We start from the raw sequence: 21,634 nt of genomic DNA, 5'->3' as shown, positions 1-21,634 counted from the left end.
GACTCCAGTAGTGGTGAAGTTTACAAATGGTTTAAGAACTCGTTAGAAGCAATCCTGTTTTTGTTTACGTAGTGACAGAGAAGTTTGTTGAAAGTGTAGGAGTGTATAATTCACTTGTAAATAAAATCCTGAAGGGGAAAGACGAAAAAAGATTTCATTTATCAACTGAAAGGTAAGTGCTGCGCACTTTCATATACCGTTAGTACCAGTATATTGTTTTCTGAATGGCCCAGTAACGAATGTGAGACCGCTTGTTATTGATTTATATGCCACGTTTTCAATAGTGTGTCTTTATTAGCCTGTGTAGGACTGATTAAATAGTTTATACGTATTTTGGGACAGCATTTCCCCACTATATGAATATATATATATATATATATATATATATATATATATATATATATATATATATATATATATATATATATATATATATATATAATATTTATATAGCCTATGTTTTTGATATCGAATTCACTGTCCCCTGAGGAAATATGTGGCCTGCGTAGGACTGATTAAGTAGTTTATACCTATTTTGGGACAGCATTTCCCACAATATATATATAGACACAAATATGCTTTTAATATTAAATTCACTATCCCCTTGGGAACTTATACCCAAGGAGAAATATTGTTGTATGCGTTTATCATTTTGTAATTCCCCTTGAGTATAAGTTATTCCCAAGGGATAGAGACTTCGATCTTAACGATATTTATAGCTTAATACATGTGACTATAAAAAGGTCACAAGTGCGTGACAAATGTTATATATACAGTATATATATGTATATATATATATATATATATATATATATATATATATATATATATATATATATATAATTGTAAAATGAATAAAAGAATACATAAGTATTACTTTCAGTGTATATCTGGGAATGATGCGTTGAAGTAGGGGATTTAAAATCAGTTGGTCTATCCATCTATCTACCTGTCTACCTATCAATCTTTTTGTGTATTGATTGCATTTGGTCAGTTACAAAAACAAAAAAAAGTACAAAACAAGAATCGTCATTTCCTTCCTATGATTGTGGTCTTGATGCAGCGGTTCATTTTCTTTTTAAAACCTGTTTGAAGGGCAAATGGTAAAGCGTTGATGGGCGATAAATTGGTTTAATGTCAACGATAACATCTTTAGAATATTCGATTTTATGGCCGTTTCTCAGCAATATAGATAATTTCCCATTTTACCTGGGTTTCACCTCTCGGTCACTATGCAGGCGACAGGTTACACACAGTAATAGGCCGAAGTATGTATGTATGTATGTATGTATGTATGTATGTATGTATGTATGTATGTATGAACGTACGTTTACGAAATAGGAAATAACTGTGACTGAACAAGTTTTGTTTCCGTGATTTCTTAGACCTTGAAGACAACATATTATAATATGCACGAATCAGGTTGATTGCCTTCACCAGCTAAGTTTGGAGGAAGTTAGATTTCCGCGCGCTTGTGTGTGCGTCATTGTACTTGTTTGTGTGTGCTGTTGCACGTTACGTCAGGCGCTGGCGAGCAAATTTCATGAATTTTGAAAGGTCTGTTTCACTGTGCGATTTCCTAGAGATAATGAAGTTTTGAGGATATTGGCTAAGAATTGTCGGTTTGTTGCCATGTGGAAGCCTTTCATCGCTTTGAAATATTGTGAATTTTTTCCGTTAAGTTGTATCACGAAGTTAAGTATACCTCAGTTTTACCAGACCACTGAGCTGGTTAACAGCTCTCCTACGGCTGGCCCGAAGGATTAGACTTATTTTACGTGGCTAAGAACCAGTTGGTTACTTAGCAACGGGACCTACAGCTTATTGTGGAATCCGAACCACATTATAGCGAGAAATGAATTTCTATCACCAGAAATAAATTCCTCTAACTCTTCATCAGCCGGCCTGGGAATCGAATTCCGGCCTGGCGAGTGCAGACGGCTTGCTTGTTTAGACCGTAGTTCGTGGTTACCCTTTTCATATTGCGTGTTTATTGTCAGTTTCAGTTAAATTCATGCGCCCACGCCCTCACATTTGTATTTATGATTATTATGGTCAACATTTTATTGGAGCATTGATCACTCGCGTCTTTTTTTCTTTATTTTTCTTCGGCCTCAGCCACGACCCACAATTGTCAAAGAACAGCCGGGTACTATCCCATTTGAAAGATAAATAAAAGCAGTGACATGTGGTTTCTCTGTAAGGTTTATGGTATAGAAAAATGAAAAGTGAAGAAACGCGTATGTTCGGTGGCCCAAAAGGTTCACATCGTTAAACAACCACAGCTAACAGTAAAAAGACGGCGAAGAAAGATGAAAGGATGTAAAAAAAAATGATGATTATCGAGAGTCAGAAAACCAAAGATGTAAACGTCATCGTTCGTACGTAGCTCAGCGTTTATAATATCTATTTTACGATCGCCAGGCAAGCAAGAGTGCGAGGTAGAGTGAGTGACCTTGCACAATAACTCTGGGCGTGGGATCGTCCTGTAGACTAGACTTAGTCTCAGTGTGACGCAGTTTTTTCCCGCCATTTAAGGAAGAAAAATAATGCCTCATGAACCCAATGACAAATAGATTGGAAAAAACATGAAGACTATGTCTGGCGTATTTCCTTTAAGTCTGCTGCAGCGGAATGACAAATAATTCCTCAGGTGGTTTCAGTAAACAATTTAGAACTAAAGTTGGTCTTTAATCAGTAATATATACAAAATAGACCGAAGCTTTTGGAAGAACGCTTAGCCAACGGTACTGAAATTAGGACATGGCAGTTTCTTGGAATTGTCAGTGCACAGTTTGAAGGACAAACGTGAGATGGCAGAACTGATGTCAATTCAGTTACATTTTTTCTCTTACAAAGCAAATCGTCATCCCATGACGCCTCCTGTCTCCAACCCCCACCCCCCGCCTTCACAAAAAAGAATGAACTTGCGTACCCGCTAGATGGAAATCATAGCAATGTGATCGTAAAGTCTGCTTTAATTTTTTTTCCACATTGAAAATATATTAGTTTTTCCAAACTACGTTTAAGATTTCTTGCTTTCATGATTTCTCATGCTACATGCAACATTGTATAAAAATGATGAGATGGCTAAGGTTATTATAAAATAATAAGGATAAATAGAAGTCAAATGAATAAAATACTAATTTTTATTATTTTCTGTTTACAAATATTTTTTTTTATTACAGTTCAATAATATGATAATTATGGTATACCATTACAAAAATGAAAAGAAATTTGAATGATGCTCCCGTGGCTGGTATGGAACTTTCTGACAATAATAAAGAAAAAGAAATGGACTGAAGAGCTCTTAAGGACTTGTACCATGATGCTGAAATAGAAAAAAAATTGAAGAAAAAATTAATCAAGACCCCAAACATTTAACAATGACAGGTGGGAGAGAGAAATGACGGTTAAACACTGAGGCTCTTCCGCAACGATGCCAGAATAAGAGTAAATCAAAAGAAAGTTAAGTTTTGGGCTCGCGTGTCCTTTAGTCCTCAAAGTCCGCAAAGTCTAGGAAGTCTCATGGCTTGCTCCAGTCTCAGGCACTGCTGGGGGTCGGACCTGATGCCCCGGACGAACCTCTCGATGGCGATCTGGGTCTGCTGGTTGCACTCAGGGCATCTCAGTCCGAGGCGGTACAGGTGGGGAATGACATCTGTGGGAGGTGAATCGGTCATTAGAGGTGTGATGCTGCGTCTGCTTATTCATCGGCCTAATATGTCTCTCCTTTGAACAACCTCTCTCGCGTTTGAAATTAATCCATTCCAATGGACACTGAAAATAACTTTTAAAGAGTAAGTGACAGCATGAGACTATAAAAGACAAAAGCTCCTCTTACTCAAGTATATAGTTACAGAAACGTCGATATTTTCCAAGCTTCTTAACTACTGGTTTTGTGAGTACTGAAGAGAATTGAGTCACCTGTCTGAGTGGTGGAGAAAAAAAAAAAAAAGAGATTTGACTACTGGCTATCTTATTTTGTCTAACAGCAGCGGCTCTTGGTTCATCATTTTCCCATCCCTGCTTTTATTTTCATCAGTCGTTAACCTCCTTCTCCTGCTCAAAACAAGTCAACTCACACAGATAAAAGGAGTAACCTTGTGAATGAATTTTATGAGGTGCTTGCTTTTTTAGATTGGCGTGAGTATACTTACTCCTAATAGCACCAGCTCTTGGGTCTATACTTACTCCTAATAGCACCAGCTCTTGGGTCGCAGTTGCTTCCAGATCTGAGGTCGATGACGCAGCTGACTACGTTGCCCACATTGTTGGGCTGGAAGATGGAATCCAGCTCCGTCAAGACGTTTCGATTTCCAGAGGCCAGTCGTTCAAGGAAGTCAACGAGAGGGTCTCTCCTTTGGGCTTGGCAGAGAGCCACGCAGCACACCAGTGCCAGCAGGAAGGCAGTAGCTTTCATGCTGTTGAAAACGGAGAAAGTTATTAGCAGGTGACCTTCGCTCGAAAATTGAGTTAGTGGAGGAAAATAAGCAAATTACCAAACACTTGAGAGACACTAGAATGCTTTGAAAGACATTCTTATAAAAATAAAACTTGAAAACCTCTGGATGGCTAAATATATCATTGTAAAACCATTACAAGAAGGGAGCAAGAGCAATTACTGGACAGCTTTTAAAAGAAACCTTTTAGCACGCTGTGTGAACAACTTACGAAGAATTACTTGTTGGCCTCAGAATATTAATTCAAAAACAAGTCACTAGATAATAAAGAAAATTTTCAAACGTTCCCCTTTACGAAAGGAGTCAATACGACAGATAAATGGAAAGCTGGCCGGAGGATCTTGAAATTAGCTGAGCGTAAGCAAGAAGAAGAAAAAAAGGCTTTGACAAAGCAATAAGCATAGCTTTTCTTGAATCCAGCAAAGCAAACCGACTGGAACAAAGCAAAGACTGGAACAAGTAAACAAACAAAAACAGGCCTCTCTCTCTCTCTCTCTCTCTCATGCACGTCATGCAAGCCATGCATGGTAACAGGGTTTCAAGGGAACAAAACAAAAAAATGAACGGGTTTTCACCCTTATGACTCCGACGTATCATTTATATTACTACACGTTAACCTTAAAATAGAGGTCTGGTTTTTCTTCCAAAGGACCCAGAAGACCAGATTTTATTGTACATTTAAGAAAAAAAAGAAAACCGTCTGTTCTCTTACCTATATATATATATATATATATATATATATATATATATATATATATATATATATATATATATATATATATATATATATATATATATATATATATATTCAGTAGATTACAAGACCAGGATTTGGCAGAGTGGTCTTGAAAAATGAACAAGTCCGTTCGATGGTGGACTCGACAATAAGCTACAGTTAACTGCATTTCAAAGAATAAATAAAGACAATTTGAAACTACTCTTGAATAATGATTTTTGCAGTCTGCTAAAGAATATCCTGAATAGAATTGTTAATACAACAGTGGGTCTTCTTTTTTTTCACATGGTTCTTTGCTTAAGCAATACTCGAAATGGGAGGTTGAGTAGAGATAGAATTTTTTGAACAGTGAACTTTTCACTTTTCTAAAGAATAGAACTTTCGCTTTTCTAAAGAATACTCGCAGCGGAACTTGGTTACCAAGTTCAGAACGCTGTAGAACATTAGAAAAGTGATCTTGAATGTAAGGACAAAAGCAGCACGTATACTGAACATTCGCTAAGAAATATTCGGAATGGGACCTTTAGCCAAGGTAAAGGATCTTAAGAATCCTGTACTTACTTTATTGCAATGAACTTCTCGGGGCGAGAGTGAGTAGCAGCAGTGAAGGATACTTCTTTGTCCCTTCGACCTCTCTGGTAGGGCGTCTACAGACACTGATGGACGAACTGGTTACTTTTCAGCTTATATATGTGTGGCAGATCCCAACCTGTAGGAGCAGGTATGTTTGGGAATTTTGTTACCCGAGGCAATCTCTTTCTCTCTCTCTCTCTCTCTCTCTCTCTCTCTCTCTCTCTCTCTCTCTCTCTCTCTCTCTCTCGGCACAGTTTGTATTTCTTTCATGATGACGTAAGCGTTTATAAATCTCTCTCTCTCTCTCTCTCTCTCTCTCTCTCTCTCTCTCTCTCTCTCTCTGTGTGTGTGTGTGTGTGTTTGTCCTGTTTTTATCCTGCAGACTGCGTCACTTACATTGCTATGAAACAGTGCAGTTAGGAGGTTTTTTAGGTAGTTCTCAGATATTTCGTAAGATTGCTCCAAAAAACTTCACCGTCAGTAAACTGCCAGAGGTAATATAATAATTTTAGACCGGACAGTTTATACTAGCGAATCATGTGTTCAGTATGTGTCAGAAAATTGCTGTTCCGAACTGCCTGATTTCATTTACTGTTATCAAGGTTCGTGGTCCACTTCAGGCCTGACTCTCTCCAGTCGGCCTAGCTGCGAATGAGTATCAGGGGTAACTAGGGGCGATAATAAGGATATTATCCCAGCAACCTCATCCCTAATTATTGCTTAAGCCGGAAGGCTGTACTGCCAAAAAATGGAAAACTGCAGTATCTGCAAAATTTTCGAAATTGAGATATGCCACTTACTGGGCTCGTGAAACACTAATACGCAAGGTACTGCAGTTTCAGAATGTTTCTTCAATGCTTTCCACGAGTATTTAGGGGGTCCTTTTCCCAATATCTACAAAATCAGTAGTAAGGCAAGGGAGTATCTACCATCTTTCTCAATTTTGTATTTTTGCAGATACTGCAGTCTTGCATTTTAGGGCAGTATAGGCATAGTTATATCGACCCCATTGACCATATTAAGAACATGCAATCAGCCAAACTGGGGAGTTGGCTCAGTGACCTTTGCCATCTGGCGTCCAGTCCCTCCAGCCACAAATTGATACCAACATTTGCTAGTGTTGGATGAAACGGGGATGGGGCCAGCAACCTCATCTCTAAAGACTTAATAAGAACCCGAAAAGCCGTGCGCTTCTGATGCCAAGCCTTTCCAAAGGGGGTAAGGTGAATTTATATTTTTTTAACACTGAGAAAAGACTCTTAACCGGCTTGTCTCCTGAGCAAAATCAGACACTAAGCAGCTTATCACTGCAAAATTTCTACTTCAGTTACAAAGTTAAGTATACCTTAGTTTTACCAGACCACTGAGCTGATTAACAGCTCTCCTAGGGCTGGCCCGAAGGATTAGACTTATTGTACGTGGCTGTGAATAAGCCACTATGCAAAGCATTTTTGCAAATTTTAAAATTATACACCTTCACAGAGGGCTCATTAGTAGACGTAGAACTCCCACACTCACTGGGCCACTCACCTGTATCTCGTACGCACTCCCTTGTTTCCTGGCTATTAAGATCTTCCTTTCTAATACCTGCCCAACAATTTTTAGGCCTTCATTTCCTCATTCTTCCTTACACTTCTGATTTATAGAATTTTTATCAAAACCATGATTCTTTATACATGGAATATATACTGTATATATATATATATATATATATATATATATATTTATATATATTTATGTATGTATATATATGTTTGTATGTGTGTATACATATATATATATATATATATATATATATATAATGTGTGTGTATGTGTGCATATGTATAATATAGTCACCGATCATGATACTACAACACTTTTCATATGTTCTCTGCTCATCTGAATTCTAGCTACCTTCGTGAAAGTTTACAGACAGATTTTTCACTAACAAACAAGGCTTAACAAGGAAAATTTCCTGCTCTCTCTCTCTCTCTCTCTCTCTCTCTCTCTCTCTCTCGTAGCCTTTTAGGATTATGCAAAGATCCATTGCCGGATTTTTCGGAGTTTTTTTTTTTAAGTAGGTTGACTATAGGTCGACATTGACCCATTTGATTTGAGTAACGAATTGGAGTAATAGTTAATCCCCGTAATGGCGATCTCGATTAATGCGTGTTTTTCGCATTCAAGTACAAATTAAGCAGCTTTACTAAACCTGTTCATGGACTTCAGGTCTTCCTTTCTTTCGTACAATTTCCGACAAACTCGTTTGTGAAATATTAACTGTTGGTGGAAATTGAAACAGGTATGAACTAAACCCTATGCCATCTGTTCTGTAACATTTCTTTTCATTTTATTTGTCTTTCTTATTGTTCTAAGGGCAATTTTCCGAGCCTAACCGAGGCTGTTCAGTTTTTTGTTTATTCTAAGGTCAATTTTTCCTTGTCTTCTCGAGGCATAGATCGTGATACGACAAAAAATTATTTTTCCACCGAGAAAACTGGTTTAATTAGAGAGGGGGAAACACACACACACACACACACTCGACCACATTCAAGGAATGCGGTCTGACCCTGAAACAGACCACTGGTTTAATTTGAGGATTTGTCAAAATCGGCGGAGTGAAGGTTTACCCCGACGAGTTTTTGGTATCAGTGTCTTCCTCTTTATATCTCTCTATTAACCTCAAGGAAACTATAGATTCCTGAATGCAGAGAATATCTGTTATCGTTCCCCGTTCCGCGCCAGATCGGAGGACATTCATAAAATCGAGTTTATGATTATTTCGGAGAATGTCCTTTAACATTATGGAATCTTCCGTTGAATACGTTGAACTTGAACTTAAGAAAAAGGAATAAAATAAATCTAGATTAGAATCTACGCAAAATAATAAAGAGGAAGGAGTATTTTCGTTACTCCAATTTAACCCCACATCCTGGCAATCAATCAACGAAAACAGATGCGTATAAACAAAAAATCTACCTTTAAAGTACTCGACGGGGAACTGGATTTTTTTTTGTGTGTACCCTTATCCATAAACTCATATACGGGGTGGCTACTATCCTGGATAATCCCCAAAACCCGGTATATACCTGCGCTCCATTTTATCAAGGTCAATGAGGATAACCGCGCCTTGACAATTGCCCCGCGTACCTTACAACTCTAGATGCAAGAGTCCGTGCTAGCATAAAGCCATCGCAATTTAACTAAAAAAATACACGCGTGAATGTATATATATATATATATATATATATATATATATATATATATATATATATATATATATATATATATATATATATATATATTATATACATATATATATATATATATTATATATATATATATATATATATATATATATATATATATATATATATATATATATATATATATATATATATATATATGTGTGTGTGTGTGTGTGTGCGTGTGCGTGTGCGTGTGCGTGTGCAAGTGTGTGTGTCTTCTGCACTTACACATCAAACTCAAGCTCAAAGCGAAGAACATTTCCGAGAAATGAATGTTTAAACAATGACTTGAAAGTTTTCCGTGAAGGAAAAGTCTCGAGGTTTTTTCTTTAGCTGACAAAGGGTTTGTTCTGTTAGATATTTGTCTTATCTTCGAGGCAGGCAAGTTATAGGGATAAGTTTCAAAGCCATTGGTGAGTTATCAGATCGATTTAAACAACAGCGCATTTCCTTGTCAGCAAAACAAAATGAGTAAAATGTAATGAATCCTGATGAAAAACAATTCATACTCATTTTCTGTCGCTTTCACTCAAATGAAATCGAGTTACGTGGATGCTAGCAAATCATTCTCACAGAAATGTGAATGCAGAGAGAGGAAGGGAGCGAAAGAGAATTTGTAATACACACTAATGATGCGTTTGTAAATGTGTTAAATTGAGAAATCTCTGTTAACACGTACGCATAAATCATTCACTTATGCATGTGTATATATGTAAAAAAATGAGAGAGAAAAAGGAAGGAAAGAGACTTCCTTAGATACACAAGGCCCCATTAGTCACGCTTCAGAACAACGAGCTGGGATGTATATCAGCAAGAGGTTGGGTGAGCTCTTCACAGCTTATGACCTTCTCAGTGTTCTTTCCCATTTGGTTTTTTGAATCTTGTTCTTAATTCTGTCTGACTCCGACGCGAGATTTATGGGCTCATGCCGGTTCCCTATCTTGATAAAAAGGAGTGACTGAATGAATTACTGATGGGATGTTTGGGATGTTTTCTGGCGCAACAACTGCCAGGATCACTGGGACCACTGATGTTAGGAATTGGTTGAGTGTTAACAAGCTCCCCCGCCTTAGAAATCCTATGCGTCACTGAAACTAGAAACAGCCATATCATTCCGGTGCAAATGTTAATGAGCTAAATGTTAATGGGTTACAATGAGGACTGAAAGCCGGTACAGTAAGAGCAATCAACTCCATCTGTTCACGACAGCGATAGGGAAGGAGATCGATGGGGTTCCTGTAAACGAGTGACAATTGAAAGATCGGTCTAGTACATCATTTGATATAAAGCATATGATAGTCAATAAACCTGGGTTTTTCTGAGCTAATCATAGAGTTCTTTCTTTTTCTTTTATAGTGACGGTTATGGGACTTATGAGGCTGCTTAGTGATAGTGCAGAATTATTATTATTATTATTATTATTATTATTATTATTATTATTATTATTATTATTATTATTATTATTATTATTATTATTTCTAAGAAATTCACAATGTCGTGAAAAGCTGTTGTATAATAAAAATCCACTATTATATAAATGAATTATACAGTTTTTTTATATAGTTATGAATTATTATTATTATTATTATTATTATTATTATTATTATTATTATTATCATTGGAGCACAAATAGCTGCACCTCTCTCTTTGTATTTAATATTTTATTCGTTTCAGTGACAGCTCTCTCTCTCTCTCTCTCTCTCTCTCTCTCTCTCTCTCTCTCTCTCTCTCTCTCTTTGCTGACCCAAGTAATGACTTGGTGGTCAGCCACCTTCGGAATGTGTCACATTTAATGAGGAAGCGTGATGGGCAAAAATAACGGACATGAGTAATAAATTCTCCATTGTGATTGTCCTCGCCCAGGCGGGTGATTTTCATCCGTTTTCCTTTGGTCATTGCATTACTCGCCTTTGATAACGTGGAAAGAGACAGTGTGGTGGGAAGGAGGCAGCCAAGAGGTAATTTAGCATTTTGAAGGCTGAGTCCAGAGTTATCTTTGCGCAATTTTTCCTCTCAGTTTTAAATTAAAAAGGAATACACCCTTTTTGGCAATTTTATGTCCCTCTTTGTATTTTCGATGGGCGTTTTTATATATATATATATATATATATATTTTGAGTTTACGAAGTCGCGATATAAAAAAAAATAACATCCGGGTTTTGAAGGGATTGCATAGTTGCCGCCCCCTCGGGAAACGGGAAAACCCATTGCACATGTGCACATAATGCATTGTCAATATGCAAATATAAATTGGGTACGACGAAGAGAGAGAGAGAGAGAGAGAGAGAGAGAGAGAGAGAGAGAGAGAGAGAGAGAGAGAAACTTCTGTACTTATGCACTCTCATATACATAGATCATACTTTTATACATGTGTTACGTATGTTATGTATGCTATCTACATAGAATATTTGTAGATACAGAAATACACGAGTTGCATCTTATGAATATATTTGTGCGTAGTATATACATATGTATGAGAGAGAGAGAGAGAGAGAGAGAGAGAGAGAGAGAGAGAGAGAGAGAGAGAGAGAGGTTAATGACAATGAGGAACGAAAACATTGGTTATTATCATCATAGGATTATGTGCGTGGATGAGAGAGCTGTCAGTGATTTCAGGGAATCATTTGACATTATTTATGTAATTGCATAACTTATTAATACAGTCATATAACCTGCAGAATGCCCAGCATTACGAAAGCTGAAAAGCTATAAACGTGTGAATCCTCGTTGAAAGTTGAAAGGACCTTTCATGTCAGAGAAATGGTTTTCCACTATGTGTGAGACTTTCCGGTGTCTAATGCGCTGAGCCACAGATACCAGCTTCTTGTGAATAAAATATATAATTTACTTTTGTAAGTGACACAGCAATTTCCTGCATATCGAATGGGGACATAGGATTAGGTGAAAGTGAAGGCAGTTTTGTTTCTTTTGGAATGATTTCTGAACGGGACATTTTGTCATTCAATTCTTTGGACAAAACCGAAATGTTAGGAGGTTAAGTACTCTAGGAAAAGGGGATTTTTGGCTTGAAGATCGTCTGCTCAGGAAATAAATAAATAAATAAATAAATAATAGAATTTATAACAGTTATTTTTTTATATTTGAAGAAAATCGGAGAGAGAGAGAGAGAGAGAGAGAGAGAGAGAGAGAGAGAGAGAGAGAGAGAGAGAGAGAGAAAACTTAGTTAAAAAAAATCTGGCCTATATGGTTACGAAAGTCTAAGGTCAGTGTATTCCTAATTTCACGGAAAGTGTAACTTTTGGACAATCTTGAAAAAATATCCCCGTAGGGGGTAGCGCCGCCAGTGCATCTCACGCGGTGTACTGTAGGTATTAACGTTCTTTACAGTGTCCCTTCGGCCCCTAGCTGCAGCCCGTTTCATTCGTTTTACTGTACCTCCATTCGTAGCCTCTTCCATCTTTACATCCTCTCCTAACAATTATTATTTCACAGTGTAACTGCGAAGTTTTCCACCCTGTAACAACCAAAAACCTTTTCACTCTCTGTTTCTCTTTCAGCGCTGAATGACTTCATAGGTTTTAGCGCTTGGCCTTTGGCCAAAATTTTATATTCTATTCCATTCCTCGAAAGAAGCTGCATGTGAATGACCGATTTGCAGCTGATTAGGTGTACAGTAGCTGTTTGGCAGAAGGTAGACGTACCCACACAAACTTTCTCAAGTATGCAGTATATTAGAATGTCATTGCATATGGCAAGGGTACCATCAACAGATACAACAATGAATAAGGTATAACACGAGCGTGTTACAGACGAAAAACAACACATTTTTGCTTAGTAATTTGTTAGCGACAAATTCTGCAGATGCGTTGGCTGTTATGTTTATCGTGACGCTGTCAAAAAAAAAAAAAAAAAAAATATATATATATATATATATATATATATATATATATATATATATATATATATATATATATATATATATATATATATATATATACACACATATATATATATATATATAACATATATACTGTATACATATGTATGTAATATATATACCCCAACGCGAAGCCGTTAATTTACTCCTTTTGCATCTGCACATGAGAAAAGTACTACATACTAACACAAATATGCAACAAAAAACGATACAGGATTACAAAGAACTGAAATTACCGATTAAAGTGTAGCGTTTGAAAAGAAATTTTTGCACTTGTCATGCCAATTATGACAGAGAACATAACGGTAAGACTTCAAACAAGCCTCTCTCTCTCTCTCTCTCTCTCTCTCTCTCTCTCTCTCTCTCTCTCTCTCATGGAGAGAAAACTATTCCAGCGTATCCTGGTAGTGACAGTATTAAATGGCTTCTTGTCTCCGGCGACGCTAGTACCCAGCAGGTTAAGCGTGGGTAAAACAAGAAAGGGGCGCCTTGCGCAACGAAGCTGCCCAGGGCTTCTTTGCAGGGTAACTACCCGAACCTGCGATGGAAAAAACCCAGTTCCTAAGAAGGATCTTCGTACCTGTCCTTCTAAAGTCATTCTTGCTAATGAGAGTGCGATAAGTTGCTCTCTCTCTCTCTCTCTCTCTCTCTCTCTCTCTCTCTCTCTCAATCAGACTTCAAGTTGTTTCTCTCTCATATATACGAGTATAATAAAATTAAAATCTCTCTCTCTCTCTCTCTCTCTCTCTCTCTCAGATTTCAAGTTGTTTCTCTCCCATATATGTAATAAAATTAAAATCTCTCTCTCTCTCTCTCTCTCTCTCTCTCTCTCTCTCTCTCTCTCTCTCTCTCTCTTAGTTAATCAAATTCCAAGTTGTTTCTCTCACATAAATATAATAGAATTAAAGTTGATCTTTTCATATAGATTCTTCCTCTCTCTCTCTCTCTCTCTGTCTCTCTCTCTCTCTCAGTCAGACTTCAAGTTGTTTCTCTCTTATATATATAATAAAATTAAAATCTCTCTCTCTCTCTCTCTCTCTCTCTCTCTCTCTCTCTCAGATTTCAAGTTGTTTCTCTCCCATATATGTAATAAAATTAAAATCTCTCTCTCTCTCTCTCTCTCTCTCTCTCTCCAGATACGGACTGCAGTTTTATTTCCACCACGGGTAAAAAAAAATAAATGAAGATAAAAACGCCACCAAACCGAACGGGTGTGGTTCCTAGAACAAGCAGCGCCTGACGTAGCCTACAGGATTACGCAACTCTAGGAAAAGAGTGGTGAGCAAAGATAAAAACGCGGAAAAAAAAAGAACAACCACCGTATCATTATTTATCACCATTATCTGACGAGCACGTTAACTAACGAGCATCGGCAATACTTGCGCTGCCGCAGGATCAGTCCACAATTTGCCAGTGTAAGTCTAAGATTATAACTGGCGGCGCGTAGCTTCGTCTGTTCCCAAGATCGGGCTAGGTCATTCTGCGTAATGAGATAGCATTTGAAGACCCGCCGGAAACCTGGTGAAAAGAAGAGATTTATTCAGTTTTGCTTTTTAACACATCATGAATTTTGAGCGTTGTCGAATTTGACTTTTGCCATTTGATATCTTACGAGTGCTGTTTCTCCTTTCACCAATGTCTGATCCTGCTTAATACATGCGTCAGGTAGCGTTACTCAGTTCCTTTCATGATTGGCGTTTGTGCGCCATGCATATGCAGTTTTCATTACACCATTGTTCAGCCGTGAACATTACGTACATTGTGTATAGTTGCTTATTTTACCCTTGCTAGTTCTGAACTTTACATAATTAAGTTTTCCTTTTATTACTGTCAGTTTTCCGCTACACCAGTGGAGGGAATGTGATAACTGTAAGAATAAAACACTGAAATGGACACCTCTGTTTTGATACACCGAAGAAGTGGATGATTGAAACATTTTCATAATACCATAGTAAAACGAAGGAAGAGAACGTGTAGAAGAATCTGAATAGTAAGATGGAGAAAAATGGAAACGAGAAAAGACGAAGTGAAAAACAAAATAGGAAAAGGAAACCAACTAGATCTAGGAGGGGAGGGAGGAGTAAGAGAGTAAGCAAGACCACGGAGTAAGTCGAGTATTTCGTACTCGGTGGACAACCAAGAACGGCAAATCATGCCATAATGGCCGTGCATCACGCCATTGATCACAGGGTTAAGGACCCCAGGACTATAATATACCAACCCTTTGAAGAGAGAGAGAGAGAGAGAGAGAGTCCGTGCAGGCATAAGACCAGCTTAATCTCACAGCAATAGCATGGCAACTCGGCGCTACCGTAATCCTCTCGTTGCCTCACGAGATTGGGTTTGTGAGACTTCGTCCGCTCTTCCTTAAGCTTTATGCTTTCGTATATATTTAGCTTCCTTTCTTTCTTCTTTCTTTCTCTTTGTTCTTCCCTCCTTATGTCCAGTTATTTTACATTCAAATGCGATTTCTGTTATTTTTTGTAGATAAAAAACTTGTTTTTTAAACGAATTGTTCTGAAGTACAAAAAAAACCCCAGTGCATACGCGAGTACTACATGCTGTTGACATCTTGGGTAATAATAATAATAATAATAATAATAATAATAATAATAATAATAATAATTTTGTATGACCGCCAGATCCAGGTGGGAGGAGCAGAAAAGTGACCTCCTCTACGAAGTTGTTTGGAAAGTATGTCCATTAAACCCGCCAAAAAATTAAGATATGTCTCAGAACGTTACTGATGGATTTCAGTGGAATTTCAAGAAGCCTTAGGCTGTAAACTAAAGAGGAGCTAATTAAATTGTGAGCTGAGTGTGGGTCCCAGACTTTTCATATTCTTTAATGGTGTGTAATTGCAACATAGGGGAGGGGGTTGCGATTGCATCCCCTAATCTCCCCAGTAATGACCTTTCGTCAGACGGACGCAAAATGTCGACTAACTCACATAAAAGTTCAAAGAAACTCAGCCATTTAAATGCATGCAAGGCGCACTCGTGGGCGTGAACGATTATACTCCTTTTTGTCATATGCACCATTTCAGTTCGTTTCTCTTTATGTGTACTGGTTTAAGAGGCAATTGCGTTTTCATTCCTTGTTTATGCAAACAGTTGCGTTTTCATTCCTTGTTTACGCAAACAGATGCGTTTCATTCCTTGTTTATGCAAACAGATGCGTTTTCATTCCTTGTTTATGCAAACAGATGCGTTTTCATTCCTTGTTTATGCAAACAGTTGCGTTTTCATTCCTTGTTTGTGCAAACAGATGCGTTTCCATTCCTTGTTTATGCAAACAGATGCGTTTTCATTCCTTGTTTATGCAAACAGATGCGTTTCCATTCCTTGTTTATGCAAACAGATGCGTTTTCATTCCTTGTTTATGCAAACAGATGCGTTTTCATTCCTTGTTTATGCAAACAGTTGCGTTTTCATTCCTTGTTTACGCAAACAGATGCGTTTCCATTCCTTGTTTATGCAAACAGATGCGTTTTCATTCCTTGTTTATGCAAACAGATGCGTTTTCATTCCTTGTTTATGCAAACAGTTGCGTTTTCATTCCTTGTTTGTGCAAACAGATGCGTTTCCATTCCTTGTTTATGCAAACAGATGCGTTTTCATTCCTTGTTTATGCAAACAGATGCGTTTTCATTCCTTGTTTATGCAAACAGATGCGTTTTCATTCCTTGTTTATGCAGACAGATGCGTTTCCATTCCTTGTTTATGCAAACAGATGCGTTTTCATTCCTTGTTTATGCAAACAGATGCGTTTTCATTCCTTGTTTATGCAAACAGTTGCGTTTTCATTCCTTGTTTGTGCAAACAGATGCGTTTCCATTCCTTGTTTATGCAAACAGATGCGTTTTCATTCCTTGTTTATGCAAACAGATGCGTTTTCATTCCTTGTTTATGCAAACAGATGCGTTTTCATTCCTTGTTTATGCAGACAGATGCGTTTCCATTCCTTGTTTATGCAAACAGATGCGTGTTCATTCGTTGTTTATGTAAATAGAGGCGTTTTCATTCCTTGTTTGTGCAGACAGATGCGTTTTCATTCCTTGTTTATGCAAACAGATGCGTTTTCATTCCTTGTTTATGCAAACAGATGCGTTTTCATTCCTTGTTTATGCAAACAGATGCGTTTTCATTCCTTGTTTATGCAAACTGATGCGTTTCCATCCCTTGTTTATGCAAACAGATGCGTTTTCATTCCTTGTTTATGCAAAAAGTTGCTTTTTCATTTCTTGTTTATGCAAACAGACATTCCGTCTTTAACATTTACATCACGGGTAAAATCATTATTTTCAAACCTGTGACATGAACAACCGGATGACTAGACAGCTCCGGTAGTTGTGAAATTTTTGCCAAAAGACATGATGCTGTGGTCTTTGTAGATGAAGGAATATATGAGGCAAATAAAATGGGCCTCAAGAAAAATATTTTACACGTAGAAGTTTTAAATTAATGCTACATGCAAGCAGCAATTTCCGGAATCATGAACAACTCGTTTCAGGAGATCATAGCTACGGTCCCTGATTACAGAATACAATTTCACATTATGAACATGTAGATTAACATTGTAATACTCTTCGTTGCATGCTGGACTTGACAGCAAAAGTCTGATTACAAAATAATATGTTCCTTTGACATGCGTGATTGCCTGATGCATTCTGATTTTGGTAGACCATTTTGGGGATCGCGCCCACGGCCAAAGGCTGGCAGCGTGGTGCCGAGTTTAAATTTTTTTTTTTTTTTTTTTAGTGGTTAGACCTTTTGGAGACTGAAGTTTGAAAATGTATACTCTGACTTTTGGAAATATTGTATTTAAGCCAATATTTCTTCATACTAAACTCTCAAAAAAACAAGTAAAAAATGCGCCAAAGGTTTTCTGTGCAGCCGCTACAGCGTATAATCAAGGCCACCGAAAATAGATCTATCTTTCGGTGGTCTCGGTATTATGCTGTATGAGCCTCGGCCTATGAAACTTTATCCAAGGCCCGGTGGTGGCCTATCCTATATGGTTGCCAGAAGCACTATTGTAGCCAACTTTAACCTTAAATAAAATAAAAACTACTGAGGCTAGAGAGCTGGAATTTGGTATGCTTGATGATTGGAGGGTGGATGATCAACATACCAATTTGCAGCCCTCTAGCCTCAGTAGTTTTTAAGATCTGAGGGCGGACAGAAGAAGTGCGGACTGAAAAAAGTGCGGACGGACAGACAAAGCCTTCACAATAGTTGTCTTTTACAGAAAACTAAGAGTAGTGTCATGTAAAAAGTTTTCCACGACACGCAGTTTGTCTCTCCTATGTTCATGTATTGCGATAGACAGGTTGAAGCAAGCTTCGTGTGACTCTATCGCTTTGACATTGCAGAACCAGTTGTTTTGGTCCGGAGTCATATGCATACAGGAGCGGACGTCACCACCTGACTTTCAGGGTGGAAAAGGGGAATCCCAGCTAACAACTTGAAAAAAAAAAGAAACTAAGGTATCCCCTCCTGTTGACGCGCACTGATGCATTTCGCTCATTTGCTAGAAGAGTGACTCAACTCAGAAAATGTGTTTTTTGAGTTATTGATACTAGCAGATAGCCCGTTCTTTGTTTAATATTGTGGTAAAAAGGTCTTATTTGTATTTGTAATACGAACCGCTACGGGGCCATACAAAATTAGAAATTATTATTATTATTATTATTATTATTATTATTATTATTATTATTATTATTATTATTATTATTATTATTACCCAAGATGTCAACGGCATGCAATACTTGCGTATGCACTGGGAATTTTTTTTTTGTACTTCAGAACAATTCGTTTAAAAAACAAGTTTTTTTTATCTACAAAAAACAACAGAAATTGCATTTGAATGTAAAAATAACTGTTACACTATAGAGAGTATATAGAGAGTTTTAAACCTTAAAATGCGTCTCCTGAAAAGTAGCAATTTTTGAGTTATGTCACTCTTCTGGCAAAGGAGCGATTTGTTCTAGTACTGAATGTGGGTGAAATGATAATTTTTGTATTATTCGCGATTGTTAAGTGCTTTGTCAACTCGCTGGAAAGCGAGGTGCTGTTTCAGTACTCCTGAAGGAGAAGGGCTTTGTCAGTAATCCTGAAGGTGAAATACTTGCTCGTTACTCCTGTAGGCGAAAAGCACAAGTTCTCCGGAGGGCGAGAAAAGAAATGAGCCACTTCAGATGGAAAATAAGCTTGATTAATATACAACATTAGGCAATAAAATCTATAAAAACTGCATGCATATTATGCATATACATCAACAGACATATGCATTTCAATGCAGGTGTGTGTCTATGTATATGCATGAGTCTGTAGCACCTGGTATTTTGACCAGAAATTTCAACCCAAACGAATTTTTATTCCTTGAAGAAAGTAATTTTGTAGTTTAAAAATTTTTTTCAATCAGAATACATTATTGCTTTATACCCTTTAGCACGAGTCCCTTTGCAGTACACATAACTGATTTAAAGTTATACTGAATAATTCGATTTTCTATTTAACCATTGCTATTAGGCAGTGGTATTTTGTTGTGAACTTTCAGTTCTACGACTATTTGACAGTGAGTTCAGGTATGCATGTGCAATTGTCTCATTTTATGTGTGCGATCTACTGGTTTCTGGAAGGTCAAAGTAGATGGTATATATATATATATATATATATATATATATATATATATATATATATATATATATATATATATATATATATATATATATATATATATATATATGTGTGTGTGTGTGTGTGTGTGTGTGTGTGTGTGTGATGAACCATCCTTGCTTAAGTGTGTATTTATTTGTAAATATTAATCCTTATATTTCTCATTTTTCCTACACCAGCAAAGTCATCTATTTTTCGCGCTTTAGACGAAATGGAACATCTTATTTATCCTTCCTTGTATGTTTTATTTGTAATCCTTGTTACTCAAGCCTAGTAAATTTTACATTTTATTCGGTTTACAGGTATTAAGCTCAAGTGACCTGTTCACAGGAAATCACAGGAAACATCCTTATATATAATGTGAAGGTCAGTACTTATGTAAATTGGTTCTAACCTAGTACTGTGATGCAGTCAGTTATGAGAAAAAGTGGTTAATGATATAGGCTATATAGCTCATTTACCCGTGCTTAGTTCTTTGCCTTGCTTGTGGCATGAGTCGAAAGGCATAAGATTACGAATAAGTACGTGTAAATGGTTAGATGTTTCTTTACCATTTATTCCTATTGCCGATTTGGTCTAGTTATTGCTTTGCCCCTCCACTGGCTTCTTCGCTCACATGGGGACTCCTCCGGTATGTTGCAAGCTTAGGCAATGCTTTTTTTTTTATGGTACTTCAGAGGACATGACCTTGCTACAGAGTACTAGCCCATTCATTGAAAAAATAACACGGTATAGCAAAAGTAAGAGTTAGTTTACGAGTTGCTTATGGCCAGTAGGACCTGGAGAGCCTATTGGTAACCAAAATTTGTATGTCACCCTTTCAGAGTATTTACTTGGGATCTACTGCGCCTATGGTTGTGTCAGTAAGTCAAGGTTCTTACTAATTAATCCATATCTGAGCTGGAGATCTTTTGCATCCAGTAAATTGCAAAGTTAGACCTTCCGCATCGGTCAGTTTTAGAAATAACGCCGCCTCTATCTTGTTAGGAAATGGGATCTAAAATCTGTTTGCGTTAGAGAGACGCTGAGAATGTATCCTGGAAGTCCTGAGGCATTGTAGAAGATTTATCTTAAAGGATGGTATATATAGTGGTTTCGAAAATTATTGCCCTGAAACTTGTATATACCCTGAAACTTGAGGGCTTGTCCGAAAACTTTAAGATTTGCCAGTAAACTTAAATACTAGAGAACGTTAGTGTTAGGACTTTAAATTTACTCAGATACCCGTCGCTAAAAGCGACTTCTTTCTATTTGGAAACATAATTTTTTTTATTACTGACTGCAAGACAATGGTCTTCACTTTTCCTAAATTATCTAGGAATCATAGGGGGTGGGGGGGGGGAAGATAATTTCATTTTCTAGAAACGAGTTAAGTATACCTTAGTTTTACCAGACCACTGAGCTGGTTAACAGCTCTCCTAGGGCTGGCCCGAAGGATTAGACTTACTTAACGTGGCTAAGAACCAATTGGTTACTTAGCAATGGGACCTACAGCTTATTGTGGAATCCGAACCACATTATAGCGAGAAAGGAATTTCTACCACCAGAAATAAATTCCTCTAACTCTTCATTAGCCGGCCGGAGAGTCGAACTCGGGCGATATAGAGTAATGATCAAACCAGGTGCCCCTCGAATTTGCGAACAATATAGCAAGTAGTTACTCGTCACTTTATTCGTCATTCTCAGACATTACTGTAAACTCCTGCGTATTCTCATAAGTAGGCCTACTACCTTCATTTAAGTATACAAACTTCAAAAAGTGTTGATAAACTAAAAACTCCTGCTTACGCATTACAGTAAACTCCTGCGTATTCTCATAAGTAGGCCTACTACCGTCATTTAAGCATACAAACTTCAAAAAGAGTGTTGATAAACTGCAAAACTCCTGCTTACGCTCTAACGTTTATAATTCATACCCAAAAGAAAATCCCCAAAGGAAATTCTTTTTCTTTTTCTTACGTGTGAAAACCAGGTTAAAGAATCTGGCTCTACTTTTGGTGTGTAAAAACTGGTTACGATATGTCAAGATAACAGAAGGGATGCAGCATCCGGTTT

The 21,634-nt window shown here is 37.3% G+C and overlaps 1 protein-coding gene and 1 long non-coding RNA gene across 2 annotated transcripts in view; one reads left to right on the top strand and one right to left on the bottom strand.

Moving 5' to 3' along the window:
* The first annotated feature begins 38 nt into the window (after nt 1-38).
* The window catches only part of LOC136846641 (uncharacterized), a 22,522-nt gene continuing 926 nt past the window's right edge, over nt 39-21,634 (top strand). Inside the window, exons 1-2 of the long non-coding RNA XR_010855465.1 lie at nt 39-172; nt 19,882-19,945. This is a non-coding gene — a long non-coding RNA (uncharacterized lncRNA). The remainder of the gene's footprint in view (nt 173-19,881; nt 19,946-21,634) is intronic.
* On the bottom strand, nt 3,132-5,915 carry LOC136846631 (uncharacterized). Its single transcript, XM_067117542.1, has 3 exons — nt 5,761-5,915; nt 4,195-4,424; nt 3,132-3,661 (listed from the first exon to the last, which is right to left on the bottom strand). The coding sequence occupies exons 2-3, from the start codon at nt 4,421-4,423 to the stop codon at nt 3,501-3,503; spliced, it is 390 nt and encodes a 129-aa protein (XP_066973643.1). The 5' UTR covers nt 4,424; nt 5,761-5,915; the 3' UTR covers nt 3,132-3,500.

The sequence above is a fragment of the Macrobrachium rosenbergii genome, chromosome 15 (assembly GCF_040412425.1).
Source record: "Macrobrachium rosenbergii isolate ZJJX-2024 chromosome 15, ASM4041242v1, whole genome shotgun sequence".
NCBI classification, from domain to species: domain Eukaryota; kingdom Metazoa; phylum Arthropoda; class Malacostraca; order Decapoda; family Palaemonidae; genus Macrobrachium; species Macrobrachium rosenbergii.
The sequence above is the reverse complement of the archived record's forward strand: the minus strand, read 5'-3'. Positions and strand labels throughout refer to the sequence as shown.

Bases quoted from the DNA above. Each gene is read 5' to 3' on its own strand.
- LOC136846631 (XM_067117542.1), bottom strand. From the start codon at position 4,423: ATGAAAGCTACTGCCTTCCTGCTGGCACTGGTGTGCTGCGTGGCTCTC. The intron at 3,662-4,194 runs GTAAGTATAGAC...CACCTCCCACAG, and splicing joins AAGAGCTGGTGCTATTAGGA to ATGTCATTCCCCACCTGTAC.